This window comes from Puntigrus tetrazona, chromosome 3 (genome assembly GCF_018831695.1).
Source record: "Puntigrus tetrazona isolate hp1 chromosome 3, ASM1883169v1, whole genome shotgun sequence".
NCBI classification, from domain to species: domain Eukaryota; kingdom Metazoa; phylum Chordata; class Actinopteri; order Cypriniformes; family Cyprinidae; genus Puntigrus; species Puntigrus tetrazona.
In genome coordinates this window covers 27,679,707-27,704,080 of record NC_056701.1, presented here as the reverse complement: position 1 = coordinate 27,704,080, position 24,374 = coordinate 27,679,707, and the positions used below count along the sequence as shown (strand labels likewise).

The 24,374-nt window shown below is 40.9% G+C and overlaps 2 protein-coding genes across 5 annotated transcripts in view; one reads left to right on the top strand and one right to left on the bottom strand.

Moving 5' to 3' along the window:
- Positions 1-24,374, bottom strand: part of LOC122334574 (NACHT, LRR and PYD domains-containing protein 3-like) — a 498,320-nt gene that overhangs the window by 368,497 nt on the left and 105,449 nt on the right. The window lies entirely within an intron of this gene.
- Positions 16,940-23,448, top strand: luc7l3 (LUC7-like 3 pre-mRNA splicing factor). Of its 4 annotated transcripts, XR_006248926.1 has the most exons (12): positions 16,940-17,190; positions 18,302-18,368; positions 18,449-18,488; positions 18,889-19,033; positions 19,213-19,287; positions 19,366-19,470; positions 19,549-19,710; positions 19,855-20,186; positions 20,309-20,490; positions 20,610-20,806; positions 20,907-21,018; positions 22,903-23,448. XR_006248926.1 is itself a non-coding variant. In XM_043232875.1 (11 exons), the coding sequence occupies exons 1-10, from the start codon at positions 17,092-17,094 to the stop codon at positions 20,771-20,773; spliced, it is 1,371 nt and encodes a 456-aa protein (XP_043088810.1). In that variant the 5' UTR covers positions 16,940-17,091; the 3' UTR covers positions 20,774-20,806; positions 20,907-21,107. The 4 variants fall into 4 exon arrangements, 2 of the variants coding, with proteins under 2 accessions (XP_043088810.1, XP_043088798.1); XM_043232875.1 differs by lacking the exon at positions 22,903-23,448 and having other exon boundaries at positions 20,907-21,107; XR_006248922.1 differs by having other exon boundaries at positions 16,942-17,190; positions 20,610-21,018.

Sequence of the window (24,374 nt, the reverse complement as noted above, 5' to 3'; positions counted from 1 at the left end):
TGAATCAGCTCTCAATTCAAGTTTGGGGAATTGAATCTTAAAAGATTCACGTCAGTATGTAATTCAAATATACCTTTAAATCACCTAATACGTCCAGCGTTTTAGGGCAATTTAAATGTATGTTACCAATATGAATTTACTCTGTGATCAGCAAAATAAATCAATTGGATTCTTCGCTTTACCTCGAGCAGGTAACAACGGATCTGGGCATGAGTTTGACTTTCCAGTTACATAACACACAAACAAGAATTCGTAATAATGAAACACAATTTATTAAACAGTACCTACTATTTGACAAGACTACACTGAGAAGACTAAACATAAACACACACACACACACACACATGCATTCATACACACATTCACGGGTTGGAAGGGAAATGGATAATTGTCTGTCCAAAGTCTGTTAGCTAGTTCTGAGATCGCACTAAGAGCACCAACAAAGCAAAGTTAGGTTTTAGCCTTGCTTATAGGTGTCTGCGCCGATTCAGTAGAGATGAAAAGGTAGTTTTACCACTCGGCTTGTCTGGGGAAATCCCGGCTTGCTGATTGGGCAGGCTCGTCCGTGGGATGACGTGGTCGGGCTTTCCCGGGCCGTTTGAATGAAGTCTCTCTAGCTTGGTGGTTCGCTTTGGATGAACCGGGTTGGTTATGGAAAGGGCAGTGAGTGTCCGTGGAGTGATGTGACGGAGCGGACCGGAGTCGAGGGTATCGGGTCGTTCTAGTTCGGAGTCTTCTGACTTCTCCAAGTTCCGAAGTTTCTCTGTTTCCGTGGCGATTCCTGCAGCGACCCGAATTCCCCTCCCGGTGGTTCCGAAGAGTTCTTCTCGACTCAACTCCGACTCCGATTCTTCTCAACGAGGGAGCTCTGTTCCTGCGTTTTGAGGTGCAAGTTTTGGGCCGTGCCCTGGGCAGTTGTCCAATCCCGAGGTCGAAGGGGCATGTCCACGCCTGCTTTCGACTCCGGTTTCGTGCATACTTTATCCCAGTTAGAATTGACATTCTGCACTTCTGTTCCTTATCAAAAGCTTATAAGTGGAATACACTGTTGTGCATTGCACAAACACACATATTCATTCACCACGATATTGGAAACATCGTAAGCTTCAATTTGATATCAAACATGCATTATCTAGCACTTCTAGCAGCTCTCTGTTAGAGGATTATTTAACGAGTATATAGCGGTTCCTACATACATCCCAAAACATTTATGAAGCAGTTATTTACAGATGAACCTTTATTTGTTTGAAAGGAAAGCATTTAGATTGTTCGTTTAGTAGTTTTATGTGTGTCCTGGCAGTTCCTTTATTGTAGCGAAAAGGAAAAAGGCGCGTTTTTAAGGAATGTATGTTGGGACAGAGCAAACCTCCCTGTGGGGGTTTGAAAGTGTGAGGCTGTCCTGACCACGTTGATTCACCGCGGGAGTCTTATCACCTTTTGACTTGGTGGCTTGGTAGAACTGGTCCCAGGTCAGTGCACAGAACGGGTTATCGCGCTGTCGACCAGATGTTGCGTTGTCAATCATCCCAATCTTGACGTGGGTACTCTCGGATTGGCCAAGCTCACTGCAGCGACAGTCCCTTGAGAATGTTTGGTAGACTTTGCGGCGCTCTGCATCGCTCTGCGGACCATCTTGATTGCCTTTATGGTCCGGGGTGCGGAGGATGCGCGGTTTTACGACCTGGTTCTAGAGCGATTCCCCCTTTTATGGTTCGCATCTGTTCATCAAGGCCTCACAATGAGCTAGACCTCAATAAATACAACATCAAATCAGAAGAGGGCAGATTGAGACTGCTGTGAGGAACTGCAGAAAAGCTGCGTAAGTGTGAAAATAAGTTTAGCACAAGCTGGGATGGAGGATTGATGTGTTATATTATTGTTTCTGTTCATGAGCATACATGTTAAGTGATGTTTCTAATCTCAAGCAATCAATGCTATTATGGTTTTCTTTGTTTGTTTGTTTGGGATTTTTTTGGACTATTTTGAGAGATTATTTTTGAATTAAAAAAAAAAAAAAAACAGACAATGTCAAGCTGCATCGGAATGCAAAAATAGGAACGAGATGCCCACGCCTCCAAACTTACAAGCCCCTGCCTAATGTGGATACTGTGCAGCTAGGCAAGAGGACTACAGAGCCCGGAGTGACTCGAAGGTCCAGGCCAAAAAAGCTAACAAAGGTCAAAGGCGTAGACCAGTGGCCCTGCAGATGTCTTTAACTGAGACTCCTGCAAGGAAAGCCTTAGAGGCCGCTACACTCCAGTCGAGTGAACCTTGACTCCCATCGGCGAAGAAAGACCAGAGGAAGACAATTTATAGGAAGGTGAAATAGTGCATTCTCAGCAGAGCTCCCGGGAGCAAAGTAATCGGGTGAAAGATGTACAGATGCAACCTCGGCTATGTCTGTAGCATGGCATACAACACCAGTGGAGCTGCATTAACCTGAAAGAACCAGAGGGGACATTGCACTGTCTCTCAAACCCGAAGAGGTGTACCTGAGCCTGGCCAAAAAGTCTCCAGATCTGAAGTCCCGAGGGCATTATTATATTACAGAATGTTTCTTAGCTTAGGTCTTAACTTAAGATATGATAAGATATTATATATTATGCTAAGTTAGGATTTTTCACAAATTCGTATTACAGAAACAACTTGATTTGGGATTCTTATACTATCTTATCTCTAGTTAGGCAAATTGTAAATTTTTGCACAATCAAGTTCAACAATCCACTCTCAGGTCTGTTACCAAGCAACCAACACTGCACTGCTGATGAGATAAATAAAATAATAGAAGTAAAAAAAATACTTAACTTTGCGTTTTGCAAAGCTTTAAAAAACTTTAAAAAAGACATCTACAACCTCCACACCAACAAGCCTGTTTATTTTAAATTCCCGACCTCATTATAGCAGGATGGATTCTGACTGACTGTCACTGTTTGTATTGTTCATCAGCAGGGGAAAAAAAAAGATTATGAAAGTGATTCCAACAATATCTTGTCTCTGTGTCGTTATCTTTATAACCTTAGCTTAGTACTCTAGATCTAATACTGTCACATGGAATGGGTGTTAAAATGGTTGAAGTACTGCAGCAAATTGATGACATTTCAGATCACTATCTAGTCTTGTGTGAACTCTGTATAGTTAAACCTGTAAACTCTGCACCTTATTACAAGTATGGTAGAACCATCACTTCCACCACAAAAGATAGCTTTCTAAATAACCTTCCTGACTTATCTCAATTCCTTACCTCATCCAATACGACGCAAAAACTTGATGATGTAACAGAAACTATGCACTCTCTTTTTTCTAGCACTTTAGATACAGTTGCTCCTTTGCACTTAAAAAAGATAAAAGAAAACAATCTGACTCCATGGTATAATGACAACACACGCACCCTAAAGAGAGCAGCCCGGAAAATGGAGCGCAGGTGGAGAAAAACCAAATTAGAAGTATTTCGTATTGCCTGGCGGGAGAGTATGCTGTCATACAGAAAAGCATTAAAAATTGCAAGATCTGATTATTTTTCATCCCTTTTAGAAGAAAACAAACACAACCCCCAGTATTTATTCAGTACAGTAACTAAATTAACAAAAATAAAGCATCAACAGGTGCTAATATGCCCCAAGAGTATAGCTGCAATGAGTTCATGAATTTCTTTACTTCTAAGATTGATACCATCAGAGATAAAATTGTAACTATGCAGCCGTCAACTTCAGTTCCACATCAGATAGTGAGCTTTAGATCCCCTAAGGAAAAATTACACTCTTTCTCTATTATAGGAGAAGAAGACTTGTACAAACTTGTTAAATCATCTAAACCAGCAACATGTATGTTAGACCCTGTTCCATCTAAACTATTAAAAGATCTGCTTCCAGAAGTCATAGATCCTATTTTGAACATTATTAATTCATCATTGTCATTAGGATATGTTCCCAAAACCTTCAAACTGGCTGTAGTTAAACCTCTAATTAAGAAACCACATCTTGATCCCAAAGACTTAGTAAATTACAGACCAATTTCTAATCTCCCTTTTCTGTCAAAGATACTAGAAAAGGTAGTATCCTCACAACTGTATTCCTTTTTAGAAAAAAATGGTGTCTGTGAGGATTTCCAATCAGGTTTTAGACCGTACCATAGTACTGAGACTGCTCTCATTAGAGTTACTAATGACCTGCTTTTATCATCTGATCGTGGTTTTATCTCGTTATTAGTGCTATTAGATCTTAGCGCAGCATTCGATACTATCGATCACAACATTCTCTTGGATAGACTAGAAAACTATGTTGGCATTAGAGGAAGCGCCTTAGCATGGTTTAAATCATATCTATCTGACCGCTATCAGTTTGTGGCATTAAATGAGGAGGTATCATATCGATCAAAAGTGAAATATGGAGTTCCTCAAGGCTCAGTGCTAGGACCGTTACTTTTCAACATGTACATGTTACCTCTGGGAGATATTATCAGGAGTCATGGTGTTAGTTTTCACTGCTATGCTGATGATACTCAGCTCTATATTTCAGCGCAGCCTGGTGATACACAACAAATTGAGAATATAACAGAATGCATAGTCGATATAAAAAGCTGGATGATGAGTAACTTCTTAATGTTAAATTCTGAAAAAACAGAGGTGCTAATAATTGGACCTAAAAACCCACATATAATAATCTAGAACACAGTCTATCACTTGATGGCTGCTCTGTTAATTCTTCATCATCAGTTAGGAACCTAGGTGTGCTGTTTGACAGCAATCTTTCCTTTGAAAATCATGTTTCTAGCATCTGTAAAACTGCGTTTTTCCATCTTAAAAATATATCTAAATTACGACCTATGCTTTCAACCTCTAATGCAGAAATATTAATTAATGCGTTTATGACCTCAAGGTTAGATTATTGCAATGCTTTATTGGGTGGTTGTTCTGCACGCTTAATAAACAAACTTCAGCTAGTCCAAAACGCAGCAGCCAGAGTCCTTACTAGAACTAGGAAGTATGATCACATTAGCCCGGTTCTGTCAACACTGCACTGGCTCCCTATCAAACATCGAATAGATTTTAAAATCTTATTAATTACCTGTTGAGACTATTTCACTCAAACGGCTCTTTACCAGGAAGGATCAACTCAAGGCGAAATAAAACACAAGACAAGTTTTTAGAATTTTAGCTTGCAAGGATTGCGCTGTCGATTGCAAGCGGGAGAGAAGCAGGTTTCTCCTTAAACTCCCTTTTGCCTCCAGACGGATCACAGTCCGCCTGAGGCCGGGGGCCGGGCAGGCCCCCGCCTTCTGCCTCCTTCCCTGCTTTTGCCTGCGTTTGCCTCCTTTTGCCTCCGAAGCTCAGATCGCAATTCACTTTATTTATAGAGGAAAGGACAAGACACAATAAATGAAAACAATTGGCAACATCTCTTGTGCGTCAGAATCTTCACTCCTTCAGATTCTTCCGGTGCCCCTATCAGTATTATACGGAGGCCATGTTATGACCAGTAATCAAACTGAAAGGGCCACAGGTGCATAACTGTCAACATTCAACTCTAACATTCCGTTCTCACCAGGCTGACAAAGCCTGGCACCCGATGGATACATACATAACTCCAACATTACCTATAAAGCCCTGAATGATTTAGCTCCTCAATACTTGAGCGAGCTCTTATCACATTATAGTCCTGCACGTCCGCTGCGTTCTCAAAACTCTGGCCATTTGATAATACCTAGAATATCAAAATCAACTGCGGGCGGCAGATCATTTTCCTATCTAGCACCTAAACTCTGGAACAATGTCCCTAACTCTGTTCGGGAAGCAGACACACTCTGCCAGTTTAAATCTAGATTAAAGACACATCTTTTTAACTTAGCCTACACATAACACACCAAAACGCCTTTTATTATTCAAATCCGTTAAAGGATTTTTTAGGCTGCATTACTTAGATTTGCTGGAACCGGGAACACTACTCCTACAATACGATGTACTTGTGACATCGTAAAAAGAATGGCATCTACGCTAATATTAGTCCTGTCTCTTTCTCAATCTGTTTTCACAGTTTGTATCCAGACTAGATGGTGGATCAGCACCCAGAGATTATGTTCATCAGAGACCAGAACACCTAGATGCGCCCCGTGGTCCAATCACCAGATCCTGATGCACACACACACACACACACTGTCATTTACACTACCTGACACAGCTGCGTTTAAAATTGAACTGGAAGTTAAGTGCTGGGCGTCCGGTCAGAGGAGAACTGACCCCAACTGAGTCTGGTTTCTCCCAAGGTTTTTTTTTTCTCCATTCTGTATGCATGGGGTTTTGTTTCCTTGCCGCTGTCGCCTCTGGCTTGCTTGGTTGGGGACACTTAACTTCTAGTGACTATCGTTGAATTGACTACAGAGACTGTCTCTGCATTTAATAAGAAATTGGTCACTCTCGTCATTATACATCCCTGTCATTATACTGTACAGTGCTTTGATGCAACCTGTGTTGTTAAAAGCGCTATATAAATAAAAATGATTGATTGATTGATTGATTAGCTGTCATGCTTGGTGTGAACAGGCCTTTAATCACTTTCACTATAACCAGTAATGTTAATGCTCTGTCACACTTTTTAAAAGGCTTTCTTGACTTTTAGAGAGGAATGCTTGTGTGTTAGAGAGATAAGGGTTCGATTTAATGTAAGAAACTGATAGGATACTGCTTTTTATAAGTTTTATACTAGTGCTTCTGTTATTTAAATATCTGTATCTGAAATAATGAAGTGTAGTTAAAGACTGTTTGCATTGCTCTTTCTGGTTAAGTAGCAGATTTGAATACATCATAAGCGTCAGTGGAGCATGAGTAGCATGTGTCACTGTCCAAATTAGTGAATGACACACATCACAATTGCAATGATGGCTCTCCGACTCATTAACATGGGCAGCAACAAAACATGCTTTCAGGAATAAGATTGTGTGGGTGTTTGAATTTAATTAACAAATAATGGTGCAGCTCTAAATAAACATAACCATAACATAAACCTACTGTTGTTGTAGATTGTCTGCCTGTTTGTTGAAAAAAGAAGGTTGTGATGCTTTGTCTTCAGCTCTGTGTTCAAACCCCTCACACCTGAGAGAGCTGGATCTGAGCTACAAGAGAGATTCAGGAGTGAAGCTACGCTTTGGCAGTCTCAACCATCCAAACTGCTTAATGGGCAAACTCAAGTATGTTGAATTTTCCTGTTTAATCTACATTTATGGACTGGACATTTTTGCTTGTAAATCCAGGAAAATTGTCAACCATTTTTACTTTTATAGTGACATTAGATAACCAATGAAGTTTTTTATTTTAATAGGGACACAAGCACACCAGCGGGCATCATTTACATTTACATTTATTTGTTTGGCTGATGTTTATATCTAAAATGACTTACAATTCAAGATTTCAATAAGAAATTCATCATATGATGTAAATAAACTGATGAAAAACCTCCTAATATAAAGTTTTTTCATTTCAGATTAGTACAAACTATAAGAGAATTACAGTCTATGCTAAAAATGTTGTGCAAAAGTTTTAATGCAAACTAGCACATATGAATGGTTTTTGCAGTGTGTTGTTAGAAGGTCAACCGGACATCAAAGACTGCACCAAGAATTCTCACCGAACTTGTTGGGGTCATTGTTGGTGAAATCATGCTGTAGAGTCGGAGTGGCAGGTCTTTGCCAGATTATAACCAGAATGTTCTCTTTTTTCAGTTTGGCAGGCTGTAATCTCACTGACCAGCACTGTGAAATTGTTTCTGCTGCTCTAAAATCATCACACTCCACGCTGGATCTACGCTGTATCTGAGTAACAATGACCTGTAAGATTCAGGAGTGAAGCTGCTCTGCCCTGGACTGAAGAGTCCAAACTCTCAACTGCACATACTAAGGTATGTAAGGGTCTGTGTAAAATAACATTATGCAAGCACAGCATGAGAAATGAGAGGACAAGCACTAAAATAATACCCCTCTATAAAATTTTTGACAGTTTCAGTTTGAAACACAGACTTTAATTAATGGATTCTTATTGTAAAGTGTTATCGAACAATAAGCCTGTAAAGAATCAGCATTTTAATCACTGCCTAAGGCATGTTGTAGGACAGATTAAAACATAAAAAATGTTCAAATGTTTTCACACAAAAATAAATGGATTATTATAGTGTTGGTGCTATAATTGTGTTGGGGTTTAAACCATTGCAAATACAAAAGTCTTTAAAAAGTGTTTGAAAAGTATTCGCTCACTTGCCCTGACTCGCATATGATCTTAAGTGACATCCCATTCCTAATCCATAAGGTTCAATATGATGTCGGTCCACCCTTTGCAGCTATAACTGCTTTGACTCTTCTGGGAAGGCTGTTCACAACATTTTGGACTGTGTTTATGGCAATTTTTGACCATTATTCATAAAAGCGCATTGTTTTAGGTCCCATGCTGATGTTGGACAAGAAGGCATGGCTCTCTGACTCCACTATAATTCATCCCCAAGGTTGATCTTGGTTGATCACTAATTTTAAGTCTACTTACTGTTCTTGTAGGTTATCTGCCTGTATGGTAACAGCAGAAGGTTGTGCTGCTCTGTCTTCAGCTCTGAGTTCAAACCCCTCACACCTCAAACCCATCACACCTATAATTATCCATAATTTACACTCAACTTAATAATACAGAAAAAACATGACATGAAAATGTTTGAATAATTGTTTCAAGGTTAACAGGATCTTCTCATGATACTTAATTCAGAGAAGATCCATATAAATCATTATTTGGCCATTGGTCATTGGACCCTTACTTTCTGTTAAATAAAACAGACACAACATATGCCAGATCTCATAATGTCTGGGATTTGAAATCAATCACGTTAATAGTGTCATAATAAGATTTCCAATAAGATAGACTTTATTGCAAATAGAATAAAGCAGAGTATCTCTCTACAGAGCAGGACTCTAGAGTGTTTTTGGCTGTGTCTGTTATACAGTTTTTAATGTGTTCTATACATTTACCACAATTGCCCTTATGTCTATAATAATGGACAGAAGGGGCCCAGCCACTTGTTATAGTAGAGAAAGAATCTGTTTTACAGATGTTCCATAACGTGTTATGGTAAAGAAAGAGGGCCCTGTTAGGGTTATGTATTGACATTATGCAACTTTGACCCTTCAGTTTCAGCTTCCATCTGGTATAACACGTCTTGTTCTAGGTCATGACATGACATGGCCTCTATATAGTATCTTAGACTGGTATGGGCGCCAGGGGAATCTGAGGGAATGAAGATTCTGACGCACAAAGATATGTGACTAGTCATAACTTATGTGACGAACATGTCTGAAGTCTTTGTTTTGCCTGTTGCTTTTACTTATCTTGCTCTGTCCTTTCCTCTATAAATAAAGTGACTTGCGATCTGAGCTTTGGAGGCAAAAGCAGGGAAACGGAGGCAAAAAGTAGGCAGGGAGGCAGGGAGGCAAAGGCCTGCCCGGCCCCCGGCCTCGTGCGGACTGGGATCCGTCTGGAGGCAAAAGGGAGGTAAAGGAGAAACCTGCTTTTCTCCCGCTTGCAACCGACAGCGCAATCCTTGCAAGCTGAAAATCCAAAGAACGAGTCTTGTGTTTTATTTCGCCTTGAGTTGATCCTTCCTGGTAAAGAGCTGTTTAAGATACTATATAGAGGCCATGTCATGTCATGACCTAGAACAAGACGTGTTATACCAGATGGAAGCTGAAACTGAAGGGTCAAAGTTGCATAATGTCAATACATAACTCTAACATCTCCCTCCTGTTTGACATTTAGCACCTATTTAAAATGACATAAAGCATATGCATATTGAACTACATCTCTACTGATTACTTGATTACATAGTCGATGCTTACTTTAAACAGCAAGGTTGGGCGAAAACCTCAGTATCTGAGGAAAAATTCCCAACCGACCCCCAAGATGTTACATGGGCGATCACCTGTAAGGCTTGCATCTTAATGTAAAAATAGGAAATGAGAAACATAGGAGGAAAAATGTGAAAATAAACTGAAAAGGAAGAATGAAATAAAACAGTGCCTCTCATTCTTGGCACGGCTACTATAGCTTGTCAGTGTACCTTTTGTATCACAACATCAGCACTCAGCCCTGTCACAGCTGTGGTTTTAACTGAGACTTCACACATGATACTAAAGCTCTCCATTTCTCTCTTGTTGGAGAAGCATGGAAATGTCTGGCTAATCATTTTAGTAATCATTGCCCTTAAACATGGTAAAACACAGATCATGCATAAACATGTTCAAATCAAAATGAGTCTTTAGTTCTTGTCGTTCTGTGAACCAGTCAAAATTCAATTCGTTTCCGTTCCCCTTTAATCGTCTCTCATATGGCCATCAGTGTGACCGTCACTGCTGCAGTCAGGTTTAGAGCAACTCTCCAGCCCTCACATGCTCCCATTGGGGGCGCTATAGCTGGGAGTAAGGGATTAGTTGATTTCTTCAGCAGCCAAGGGTTTTGATACCATCTGACTTCCACTCCTACTCAGTGCCCTCCCAAGGTGTTAGCAGTTTGCAATGGCTTTGATGGATCCACGTAGATCTCTCAGTGATCTTAACTGCAGTGGGTGTGGTCAGGATAACGGTGAATGGTCCTTCCCACCTTGGCGACGACCAGTTCTTTCTCTTGACAGCTTTGATCAGGATGCTGTCGCCTGGTTTCACTCTTGAGGCCTGCGGGACAGAGGTATATCTGGCAGATCATTTCTCACAACATCTTTAAACATTTTAAATTTCAACATTTTGTTCATACATTCTGCTAGTGTATGCTGCTCTTGTGGTTTCTCACACACATCATCACACAGCGGCAAACTGAACAGTCTACCATAAAGTATTTGTACTGTTGGCAAGGTGTCAGTTCAATAAAATCCATGTGGATAAACTGAAAAGGGTAGTCTGGCTTTGGAAATTGACCTCTCTTAGGTCTGCAGTTGCCCTGCGAGTTATGTTTACAGCAGATCAAACAAGATTTACAAAAAATTTTTGAGTAGTTATTAAAACCTGGTGCATAAAAGTACTGTTCTACCCTATGCACCATCCCTCCTGTTGACACATGTTTGCCCATGTGTCAAAATTGCTGCTGTTTTGTACAAACTTCGTGGAAGGCACAGTTTGCCTTCAAGTCTGTATTGTGTCTGCACCAAGCGAGGTCATGCCTTGGGAGAGGGCAGTGAGTGCAGCGAAAGTATGGGCCCTGTCTGCTTTTCCTTTTTTATTTTTCAACAATCCCTGTCCATGTCTGGCATAATTCATTATGCTATTTACTGGGTCGGTGGACCAGTTTATATTATATTTTTTGATGTAGTCTGCCAACTGGGGTCTGAATCCTAAAAGGAGTGCTTGTTTTAATTGCTGTTGGTATGCACTAGCCTCATCAGCACTATACTGAACCCCACTGTTAACCCTAAAAACGTCTTCCAGACGTGCTCTGTATTCATGTACATCTTCTCCATCTTTCTGTTTACATTGGGATATATTAGAGTAATCTGGGCGTGTTCCAAGGGTGTTTCTAATTCTTTCTGTCAATTGTTCTACTGCCTCTCGCAATGCCGCTGCATCATTAGCCAACTCATCATCATTCCTGTCTAGACCCGTGAAATCTGAATTCAGTTATCTTGGATCGGTCATGTTTTTTTTTTTTTTCCTTTCCCTCTTGCTCGCACTTCGCTTTGTGCTGTCTGCTCTCTCAGCTCCTCTCGTTGAGCTGCTGCAGCCATCTCCTGGCCTCTAGCTGCTCTTTCTACTTAACTTAACTTTTCTTGCCGATACAATGCCTCTGGTCTCCCAACATAATCTGCTGGATCTTCTTCTTTCTGCACTGCAATCAATTCTTCTTGTTCCTTTCTCTTCGACTTTCGCCTGTCTTTTATCTACCTGCTCTTGCCACTTCGTCACTTCAATCAATTCAACAGTTTCAACAGATCACCCTTTTTTCCCTTGGCTAAGACTAAGTCAACCTTTATTTTGTCTATTAAGAGAGCGCAGTCCCTTTTGACTAATTTACCACTGAAATCATATTTTTTATTCCACTCATAGAGGTATCGCACACTGTCTGCCGAATATGTATGCATAAACTTTGGATCTCCCGTCAATTTACTATTTTCTGCGCCCATATTTGCTTTTGGTAAGAGTCAACGATTAGTCACACGTCTGATCAGATCGTCCACTGCACCAAGCTTCTACAGACACTAATTTGTCTGTGGATACAGCCATCTGAACAAACCAACTTTTCAATTTTGACTCAAACCCAATATAATTTTTATGTTTGAATAACACAACTCCCTTTCTAGTGGGGAGAAATATCAGTTCTGTTATTCCTAAACAACAACAAACTTATTCACCGTAAATCCTAGTGATTCACAAAGACATTCATACAACACATTCATACCATTCATACTCTGCGCGCTTAGAACAACTTTGTCGACAAACCAATGTCCTAGACAATTGGTCGACAGATTCTTCTGTCGAGATTACTGTGCTTCCAGAGTCGATACAGATCCTTCACCTCAACAGGCAAAACACTGGGTACGATCGAGCTAGTAATCTATGCTTCCAGAGTCGATACAGATCCTTCACCTCAACAGGCAAATCACTGGGTACAAACTCGAGCCGGTACCTATTATACTGCAGTCACACACACTTGAACGTACATAAAACAAACACCGGTATATCACCTGATCAGTGCGTTGAGTTGTCCTTCCAACGGCTCCCGTCAGACAGCCCGGAGAAGTTGATTTTTCCAGACGAAGAATCACCGACCCCCCTCGAATTCACGCGGGTGGATTTTAGTCAGGCAGCTATTGCCTGGCTCTGGCGCCAGAGACTATCTCTCAGCTCCTCTTCGTCCTCTCCTCCTCCGCTCTGTCCTGTTGGGATCCGGCTCGAAGGACCAAGAAAAAGGTTGAGACTATTTCACTCAAACGGCTCTTTACCAGGAAGGATCAACTCAAGGCGAAATAAAACACAAGACAAGTTTCTGGATTTTTAGCTTGCAAGGATTGCGCTGTTGGTTGCAAGCGGGGGAAAAGCAGGTTTCTCCTTTACCTCCCTTTTGCCTCCGGACGGATCCCAGTCCGCCCGAGGCCGGGGGCCGGGCAGGCCTTTGCCTCCCTGCCTGCTTTTTGCCTCCGTTTCCCTGCTTTTGCCTCCGAAGCTCAGATCGCAAGTCACTTTATTTATAGAGGAAAGGACAGAGCAAGATAAGTAAAAGCAACAGGCAAAACAAAGACTTCAGACATGTTCGTCACATAAGTTATGACTAGTCACATATCTTTTTGTGCGTCAGAATCTTCATTCCCTCAGATTCCCCTGGCGCCCATACCAGTCTAAGATACTATATAGAGGCCATGTCATGTCATGACCTAGAACAAGACGTGTTATACCAGATGGAAGCTGAAACTGAAGGGTCAAAGTTGCATAATGTCAATACATAACTCTAACACTATTCTAACCAATTTCTCATAATCTTAGTCTTTATTTTGTGTCATGCATATTTAAACTGAATTTATTCTGTCTGATGCATGCACAAATTAATAGTCTATAATCTGTTTTACAATCACTCAGTAAGCAATTTTCTTCTCTATCATACAGACATCCATCAAGCAAAAGCATATCAAAAATCTTGATTCAATCTGTATTATTACTATTTTTCCTAAACATATTTACTACTTGTAGATGCTCTCCTACCTCTTTTAATTAAGGTGATGTAATTTTCTGATGGTTTTTAATAAGTTTCTCAACTGTCACAGATCAGATTTAATTATTAATCAAAGATAACACAAGCAAGCACGACATGCCACTCCTCCCACCTTATATATACCTAAACCTACCCATCTCCACCTTCTGATCACCGAACCCACCCATCTCCAACCCTAAACCTACCATCTCCACCTTCTGATCACTGAACCCACCCATCTCCACCCCTAATCCTACCATCTCCGCCTCCTGATCACTGAACCCACCCATCTCCACCCCTAATCCTACCATCTCCGCCTCCTGATCACTGAACCCACCCATCTCCACCCCTAAACCTACCATCTCCTCTCCCTGATCACCAAACCCACCCACGTTCACCCCTAAACCTACCATCTCCACCCCTAAACCTACCATCTCCACCTTCTGATCACTGAACCCAGCCATCTCTACCTCTAAACCTACAATCTCCACCTTCTGATCACTGAACCCACCCATCCCCACCCCTAAACCTACCCGTCTCCTACTCCTGATTACAATTCCCATACTGTTGTGTAGGCTTACAAACAAAATATCTTGCTGACTATAGCGTCTATTGTCTTGGACATACCGTGAACGTTCCTCCATCAGCTTGTTTGCTATGGGTGCACTACAGGTAATATGGTTGCTTTGTCTTTGTCTTTTAGATTTAAAGACTTTTTATACGGACGATAACACACCTAATGCAGGTAAATTTAACTCAAGTAATACATGCTCCCACCTGTCCAAATGCAAAGGACTCAAAAAAGTCCACATTAATAGATTTGTTTTCAACTAATAACCCAGATAAATGCACACAAATAGGTATTTTCTCAAAGGATATAAGTGACCATTGTGCTGTTGGTATGATTAGAAATTGGAAACTTAAAACGGATGTGAAAAAAAGGTATTTTAAATGCTTTATCAGCTTTTATCCATGATATTTTTAAAATTTGATTGGAAAGAAGTTAATCTAATTCCTGATTGAATTGGTATGGTTCCTATTTTAAGGATTCATTTATGGGCATTTAAAATAAGAATGCAACCTTTTAGATTTCAAAAGGGGAGGAATAATCCCTGGTTTTCTGATGCGTTATCCACTCTCTTGTATGAATGGGATTTGGCCTGGGAAAAGGCCAGGAAATCTGGGAAAGAAAATAATTGGGTTAATTTTAGACATTTAAGAAAAAATGCACCACACAAAATATGTAAAGATTAGTTTTACAACAAGAAAGGAAAAAAATCCCAGATAAATTTAGAAAAAAAAATTATCAATTTAATGAAAACAGTACAAAACCTCTTTCTCAGCTCTTCCTAAACTTGTAAATGCAAATTAATGATAAGACTTTTTTAATAACCATTTTGCCTCTGCCTGTCATTTCCAGGGTTTTTTCACCTCAATGCCTGGCACCAACACCTCTTTACTTTTGAGCCAATTTCAAGGGAGAAGGTTTATTTTGTATTGCAAAACATAAATTGTAAAAAGTCAGCTGGGCATGATGGGCTTGACCTTTCCTTTCTGAAACTTGTGGCTAACATTATTGTTAAACCAATAAATTACAGTATATTATTAACTTACCTTCGGAAAATATCAATCTTGACCCAACAACAGACGATTATCATCCTATCTCAAAACTCAGTATTAGCTAAAATTTTAAATCACTGATTAGTGATCAGTTAAAGGACTTCTTAACAGTAAATAATATTCTTATTCCTTCTCGATCAGGTTTCAGGAAAAGGTATAGCACCATCACAGCAGCTACTAAAGTAATTGATGTTATTGTCATTGCTATTGATTGTAAAGAATCATGTGCGGCATTATTTGCTGATCTTTCCAAAGACTTTAATACGGTTGATCACACCATTTTGTTACAATGTATGTCTGAAATTGGTATGTCTGTTAAAGCTATTAAATGGTTTTAAAATCTGTCTAGCTGATATCAGTGTATTATTTACGAAGGCATTTTATCAGGGGAGGCAGAACTAATAGCTGAAGTCCCTCAAGGTTCCATAGTAGAACCTTTAAAGTCTTCAAAACGCTACTGCACTTGTCTGGTCATGAAGCATTTTCGGTCATGCCATTTTTAATTCTCATCTGTCAAATGAAGCGCATATTATAGATTTTTGTTTTGTCTAGAGAAAACGTAACAGTTGAGGGGTTTCAAAAAATGTAAACAGTGGTTGAGATTATCCTTTAAATATGACCGAGGTGCAAACCTACAAAAAACATTAAAATTAGTCCTCCGGACGTCTCATAGCGGCTCTGGTTTATTTACTGCAATTTAAGGCCAAACACTCATGAGAACCTTGAGGGCCCGATCGGCTAGATTGGCCCTTTAATAAATCAACCATTTGAAGGATTCAAATGAATAAATGTCTTGATGACTTCATTAAGACATTTACCACCACCTACTGGACGTTTTAGTTTCTTATTTATAGTATAATTTCATGAAAGATATAATTCCATAGTAATAACAGTAAAATTAATAAAATAAATATTATTAAAGGTATAGTTCACCCATTTAAAAATGACATTTTCTGTCATAATTTACCCATCATGGTTTAAAAAACGTATGTAATAAATTATAAACCAAATATTTCTTGTTGAAGCTACTTTTTGCCATGTCTGTTTGACAATTTATACAACAATAACTTTAAATGATCTTTTGAGAGTAATTTGTGATTCATTTGATTAATTAATTATGACTCTTTCACTTTAACAATAAGACATATTCATTGCCATATTAAAGTGAATTATTGAACCTACACACAGGAGCCTGATTTTTTTTTAATTATGCCGCTTAAAAAAGGTTTTTGCATCTGAACATTTTTATATTTTATGAGCTATTATAAAATTGGTTCAAATTGGAGCCACGTGAACCATTTAAAACCTGAAAAGTTTAGTTAAATCTTATAAACAAACTGCATGTTATGATCAGAGAGGAAAGCAGTGGCTGTCACTTTCATTATTAGGAAATAAACCCATCTGGACCACACTGGTAAACATCCGAAACATCTGGAAAAATGTGTTACATGAAAGACATAGTTTGGGACCAGATCTCAACTAGCTTATTAACTGCAACCTTAACAAGCTGCTGATTTACTGCTTAATTGTTGTTAGTAATGTAGTTGTTAAGTTCAAGTATATGATGTTTGAATGTTTGGTGATTTTAGTCAAAGTCGTGTCACCCCATGCACTGGATGGCGCACTCAACGTCTCTTTCTCGCGGTGTCTTCTGGGTAACATCCGCTGCGCGCTGATCGGCCATTTTGTTGTTGGGCTCCGAGCAGGGACGCTGCACACGATACCCTGTAAATGAACGATAATCGTCTCGTATAGCGTGTCAGAAGTAAAGGCGAGGCACGATGCTCTCCGCTGCCCAGTTGCTGGATGAGTTGATGGGCCGGGACCGGAACCTGGCTCCGGACGAGAAGCGCTGTAACGTGCGCTGGGATCACGAGACGGTGAGCGACGGCTAACTAGCGACCCATACTTCATCTAGCACTCACTCGCACAGCTCCGACGACCGCTGGCCGACTTGAGGGACGCTTAGAGACGTCTTTGCTTGTGTATGAGCTGAACCGACCTCTGTGTCGTGCGCTAGTTTTGTCCAGGGTCGTGTTTGTATCCGTCAGCGCGCTACGCTCGTGCCTCATTGTTGAACACGCGCTAAACACGCGACGGACGCGTCCCGCCCTCGTCTATAATACATCTTCATAATGTGCTTTTCGGAGATTATATAACTACTGTTAATATGGAACAACCGAGAAGTGTCAGACGGCGTTTAAACTCGGCGTCCAGCTCCGTTTGAGCCAACGTTAACACACTATTCAAATAATGCGACCCGAGGAGAGGGATTATATTACATTTCTTTCTGTCGTCTTTTTCGTTTGATAGCATAGAAAGATGTTTGACCTGAGAGAGAACTACTTGAAAAGCCGGAATCTAAAGGCGCGAAATACTGAGAAATAGTCCAAGTCAAGTCCTTGGCGATAATTACAACTAATAGTTTTGATTTTTATGCTAGGAAACTAAATATCTTCGTGGAACATGATAATTTTGACCCATATAATGTATTCTCGCTTATTGCTACCAACGTTCCCCTGCTACTTATTTTGTAGGGGTTTTTTGTGTGTCCAGGGTTACACACAGATAATGAAATATCACAGTAGTCTTGTTTTGACTTGAGCCAGTACAACACAATGGAAACACTGTGTGACATTGTGCCACAAACCCAGAACACCCTAGCAACACTCTAAACTCCTTAGCAACCGCACAACTTCGTGGTAACACAGTGAGGAGTCTTGTGCCAATCGCTTTTCATTCATAAACTGTAGAGAGTGCTACTTCGAGAGTCAGGTTAAAAAAATATATTACAGAAATCACACACCTTAAAAGTATGTACAAGGCCTAATTGAATGAAAATGAATTTTAAAAAAAGTAGTTTGTTAATATATTATTGCTTTTTTCTTTTTAAAGAGTTGGACTTTATCGCTTCTTGTCTAAATCTAGTTTAAGCTTATTGCTCAATGTACTGATTGTGAGGATTTGACACACGTTCGCTCTTTTCTTCAGGTTTGCAAATACTACCTGTGTGGTTTTTGCCCCGCTGAACTCTTCACGAACACACGATCAGACTTGGGTAAGGGCAGCTTCTCCAAATGCGTTTGCCTCGCATTATTCTTGCGATTCACGTTAATGTATTATTTTTGTTTCCTCCAGGTCCCTGTGAAAAAATCCATGATGAAAACCTGAGGAAAATGTAAGTTACTGTTGTGTCGGACGAATGTCGTAAACGCATCCAGATCCTAAATCAGCTAGTTTAAAAAAACAGCTGTTTTTTCAAACCATTAAGATAAAAAAAACATTGATTTCCTCACAAATTTCTGATATATAATGCAAAGATTTTGGCAAATTAACTATCTTAATGGTAATTATCATTACTGAACAAATTACTAAAATATATTAGACAGTTATGCTTACATTTTTTTAAAATAAGAACTATGCTTCAGGTTGTTTCTAATTGTCCCACAAACTTTTTAATTGATTAAAAAAAGGCCAGGGCTTCAGGGTTATGACAGGTTTGCTGAAGACTGCATCTTATTTGGATGAGTTTTTATTTTTTTTTGATCGTCACACCTGACTGTTACACGTCTTCTTAGGTACGAGAAGAGCTCCCGCTTCATGAAGGAAGGATACGAGCGGGACTTCCTGCGGTACCTGCAGAGTCTCCTGGCCGAGGTGGAGCGCAGGATTCGGAGGGGTCACGCACGTTTAGCCCTGTCACAGGCCCAGCAGAACTCTGGAGTGAGTGTTTTCATAGCCTTCGCTGTCTGCATATGGATATTGGAACACATTTATTGCCAGACTCTTTGGAAAGCCAGCCGGTTGAGACGATTTTTGCAATTCGCATGCTGTTTTTATGATGATAATAATGTAGAAGACATTTGTGTGTCAGATAACTCACACCGAACTCTGATATCTAGGCACCGGGTCCATCTGGGAAGAACGAGGAGAAAGCTCAGGTCCTCACCACGAAGATTGAGGAGCTTGTTGTTCAGGTAGGTTCTGAGTGTCGTAAGATGAGAAACGAGCATGTTTGTGTTCAGCGAGGAATATAAATGCGCGTTTGTGTTCAGATTGAGGAGTTGGGCTCGGAGGGCCGTGTCGAGGAGGCGCAGGGCATGATGAAGCTGGTGGAGCAGCTGAAGGAGGAGCGGGAGCAGCTCAGTTCCACCCCTTCAGTGAGTCGGCTTCAAGCAGATGCGTGGCGTGTGTTTTTGGATTGAATTGTAAACCTGATGTGATTTCTTGTCTGTCAGACCATCGAGAGCTTTGCGGCTCAGGAGAAGCAGATGGAGGTGTGTGAAGTGTGTGGAGCTTTCCTCATAGTCGGTGACGCTCAGTCCAGAGTGGACGATCATCTCATGGGCAAGCAGCATATGGGATACGCCAAAATCAAAGCCACGGTCGAGGAGCTGAAGGTACGCTACGTGCAGTTGTTTAGGTTTCAACCGTCAACAAAAATACATTCGCTTGGACCGTTTTATTTTTAAAATGCGATGCCATGTTTTTATCGGTAGAAAACCTTAACTGTTTAGACCACGATTCACGGTCCGTTTCCACAGGAAAAACTGCGTCGGCGCTCGGAGGATCCGGAGAAGGACGACCGAGGAAAGAAAGAGCGGGAGGACCGGGAGCGGGAGAGAGAGGAGCGGGAGAAGAAACGCAAAGAGGAGGAGGAGAGGGAGAAAGAGCGAGAAAAGGAGAGGGAGAGAGAGCGGGAGAAGGAGAGGGAACGCGAGCGGGAGAGGGATCGGGAACGGGACAGGGACAGGGAGAGGCGCAGGAGGAGTCACTCCAACAGCAGACACTCGAGCCGCGCTTCAGACCGCCGCAGGAGCCGCTCCAGAGACAGGAAGAGGTCCAGGAGTAAGGAGCGAGACAGGAGGCGCAGCAGGTAACACTCACAGCTCACTCTCTCGATTTGTCAAATAACTTCGGTTTTTGGTTAACAGTATTGGTTCGGAGTATCTGTTTTGGTTTCTTTAATTTAACCACTGACGTGCGAACCCTCGCTAGGAGCCGCGAGCGAGAGAGGAGGCGCAGCCGCGATCGCTCGGACAGGAAGAAGCGATCTCGCAGCAGGGAGAGGAGGAGGTCCCGCAGCTCTGAGCGCAAGAGCCACCGGCACCGCAGCCGCAGCAGAGACAGAGACAAGGACAGAGGAGACAGAGACAAGAACAAATCCTCTAGGGACAAAGGTGTGCCATTTCAACCTTTACATCTTCGTTCAGAGCCGTGAGCCTTTCCTGAAAAGAACATGGCAAACATTTTTCAGAATCTGTCAGATACCCATATCTGTTCGTTGTTCGTCTCTCAGAGCACAAGGACTCCTCCGATGAGAAAAGGAGCAGCAGAAAGGGCTCCGTAGAGAAGTCTAATGAGCTCTCGAAGCCCGAGCCCATGGAGGCGGAGCCTCCCAAAGCGGAAGTGAACGGCACCGCACAAGAGCTACATTCTGAAGGTGACACACAGTCCAATTAAAACTGATCTGATAGGACCTCAGATCAGCCCCAGGTAAGTGCACCGTCCCGTCCGGCTCGGGTCTCTCCCCCTCTCCCCTTCCCCCCTTTTTCTTTCAGTTCTGTCTGTGATTTTTCTTCCTGTTTTTTAATAGTGCATCGTAAGTATGCACTGAAGATGGGGACTAGGCTGATGAAACGGAAGAAAGTAGAAAGAATCAAACCCAGAGGGAAAGGCCAGTGTAGCCCTGAAAAACATGCCTGGAGGTACCTCGTTTTGTATCGGTCATACATCTGTCTCTTTAGACAAGTTCTCTTCCAAATTTACGTGTTTTATTTATTTATTTTTTTCTCCTTTTTTTGCTTTTTTTTTTCCTAACTCTGCCTTTACTACCTCAACCTGTTTACTCTATGCTCGCAGCAAGATTAAAACCAGTCGACTGAACTTTGTTTTTCCTCACATAAAATGATTGTGCGCTCTTATGCGTGTACATGCATAAGCACACAGCATTTTACATGTCTTCAAGGTTTTAATAAGAGGTCCAAAGAGTTTTTTTTTTTTTTTTTTATTGGAGTTACTTGGATATGTTTTTTACTTTTTAATACCCGTCTGTTCTTCAAGTTGAGATCCGATAGCTTTGGGAGGATGGAAGTGTAGGGTTAATGAATTATTGCAGCTGGCTTCACACCTCACACAGCGTTGGTGTTGTGAGCGACATCCCCCCCCCACTCTCTCTCTCTCTCTCACATGAAAAGCCCATTTAAAAATGAAGGATACTGTCAATCTGTGCAGGTACTCACCCAAGGTACTCCTTTCACTACCCACATCCATTTGAATGCTGTTGCCTGTGAACGTGTCTCAGAGCTTGATGTTTATTTACCCTATCTCTCTTCTCCCGTTTTTTTTTTTTTTTAAATGTTTCGCTTTCTGTTGGTTTCAAGTGCCAATGGTTTGCTCTACGCCGTGGATGTCGGGTTTACACATGAGCCTAATCGATATCCCGCAGTAACCCGTCAAACCAGATCAAGCTCAAAACAGTTCTTTCTCCTTGTTTGTGTCGCTTATTTTCGTTTTTACCTGTTCGGTACCCGGTCAAAGGTTTGAATCGGGGCTGGGTGATATAGCTAAACAAAAGCGTGTCAGTTAGTCTCGATGAAGCTTAAAGTATTTGTTAAAGCGTGATTTTAAATAGTTTTAGTAATAGGAGGCACCACTTTGCGAAACTCAGATTATTAGTAGTGGAAATGAACTTGTTTTCATCTAATTGCAAATGAAACCAGTTAAAATATTTGTTATATTTGCAAAAGTAATAATATTGACAATACTCTTGCTCAAGTAATATTGCCGATCTATATCATACGTCATATATCATAATTGTTACTAACATTGCGCACATTAGAGAACAGTTTCATAACGACCAGCGGAAATTAACACGCGCATCCGGCGCCATCTTTGGCATATTAGTCAAGCACCTTTTCAGCGCCGATTCTTCTTCACCTGCGAGTCTTTATTCATTGCGTTTTGGCATGGAAAGACAATTCTGAGATGCTGCATCACACACAAGTAATCGCGCCAAATGAATGCAGCACTTTCGACCTTAATATGCACTAAAGGAAGAGGACACGAGGAATCAAGCTCTCTTTTACGATCGGTTATATCGCTCAGCCCTGGGGTGACTTAGCTTGTGTTGTAATGCAGGTGTGTCTTTTGAAGTATACTTTTGCTTTCTCTCGTGTTTTGTTTAAATTCCCTACTTGTGTTGTCCTGGGAAAGAAATAAAAAAAAAAAAGCAAGCGCATGCTTACAGAGCAAGATCAGCCACCTACAGAGTCTCAGTCTGGCCGCATAGAAGAGGGATATCAATTAAATATGAAATATTTCATGGTTTTATCTGTGTGCTTGCCTTGCAGCCGAGCAGTTGCCATCGCTGCTGCTGCTGCTGTAAACCCTAGCCTTTTAATAAACCCTCAAGAGAAAGCATTTATGATTAAAGCGTAGAACTAATGATTCTATGTATTGCTAATTGGACGTAAAAAAAAAAAGAAACCATTGTGGTTTGATCGTTTTGAATGTTTAATGTAATGACTTTTCTGTAAATGTGTCTGGGTTCGTGCACTAATTGAGTTTCTCTGACCATTTGTGTACGTCAGGAGGAGCTGGGACGGCTGCAAGAGGAAGACCTGAAGACCTCCATCCGACAACTCGCCTCCGCTGCTTTAAAACAAGGTGAACCACAGATGTAGTGGCCTATATGATAAAGATGTAAATGTAAAACGGTCCCTTTCTCAGCGTTTCCACAGGACCTTTCGTGTTTTCGTTTTTTTTTTTGTTTCGTTTTAATTCTGTTCGTTTGGTTTTCTTTGGTCTCACTGCTATGAGCTGGCGTCGCTTGCACATGCAGGTCCACCTTTATTTCTGTTAGTATGCATTCAGAATGAATCCAATACTTGTGGCATGTTTGCTCTGTACAGTCCGCTCTCACTTGACACGTTGGAAACATTGACGATCGGTTTTGTTCAGTATTTTGACTGGAAGCCTTAAAGGTCTCTCAAACTGCTTTATCTCTTGGTTTTCCCCTCTGTATGCTAAATCCCAAATCTTTATACGATTTTAGTTTAGAGAAGTGTTTTCATTTTGTTCCAGTTTTAAAAACCTGTATTTGTCATGAATAAAAATGAAGAAAAAAAAGCTGTTGTGTTCTTTTATTTTTGTATTTATTAATTGTTTTACTGTCTATTACTTGTCAAAGTTCAACATCTCGATCAAATCTGACAGTGCCAAAATGTTTTGTAGTATGTCCAGTATTGTATATTCTACATGTTTTAGTGCTTTCAAATGATTAATCGCATCCAAAATAAGTTTAATATCTGTGTACGGTGTATATTTATGCACATGTAGGCTATATGTGAATACACATGCACTATATATTTAAGAAAAACTCCGTGATGTATGCAGATTCATGATTTCCTGGTAAGGCGTTTCACTTGGATGGCCAGCTTGGTTACCTTATTTTTATTGCATGAATCTGCTTTAAAGCTAGCCATACGTTTGAGCTCAAGCAGGGATATTTCTGTAACTCAAAGCGCCCTCGCGAGGAGAAAAAACTAGTTAGTCATGTGACCACCGCCACTAGATGGAGGCACGTTTCTGTTGTGAATTAAAACGGACAAGTACGAGCAAAGCCGAACGATGGGTTGTATTTTTTTTTTTTTTTTTACGTTGAATCCTTTTAACACCCAGAGCAAGGGAAATCCTCTCCCGCCCTTCCCTTTTCCTCGCAGCTGACATACTTGCTCAAGCGTGTCCGTGTGTGTTTATATTAATGATTAAGTCAGTCGTTGAGTTGACTGTACTGTTACATTTTAGGTATTGACCTCAACTGCGCGCAGTTATTTAATATACGAGAACCGACTGAAGATGATAATGTCCACCTTGTTTATAAAATAGTAGAAAGTAGAATGAATGCGTTTTTGTAATGTAGGTTTGATACGCTCCTCCGTTAGTACAGTGGCGAGCTTTGCGCTCGTGAATATAAATTAGCTAAAGGTCGCGCGTCCAATCACGTATCCTAATTAATATTCATGAGCTAAACTTGTGCCGTAGTAGGATTGGACTTCCGGCT

Excerpts from the sequence above, each read along its gene's own strand:
- luc7l3 (XM_043232863.1), top strand. The coding sequence starts at position 17,092 with ATGCTCTCCGCTGCCCAGTTGCTGGATGAGTTGATGGGCCGGGACCGG. Across the intron at positions 18,369-18,448 it reads GAACACACGATCAGACTTGG|GTCCCTGTGAAAAAATCCAT; the intron begins GTAAGGGCAGCT and ends TGTTTCCTCCAG. Across the intron at positions 20,491-20,609 it reads CAAATCCTCTAGGGACAAAG|AGCACAAGGACTCCTCCGAT; the intron begins GTGTGCCATTTC and ends TTCGTCTCTCAG.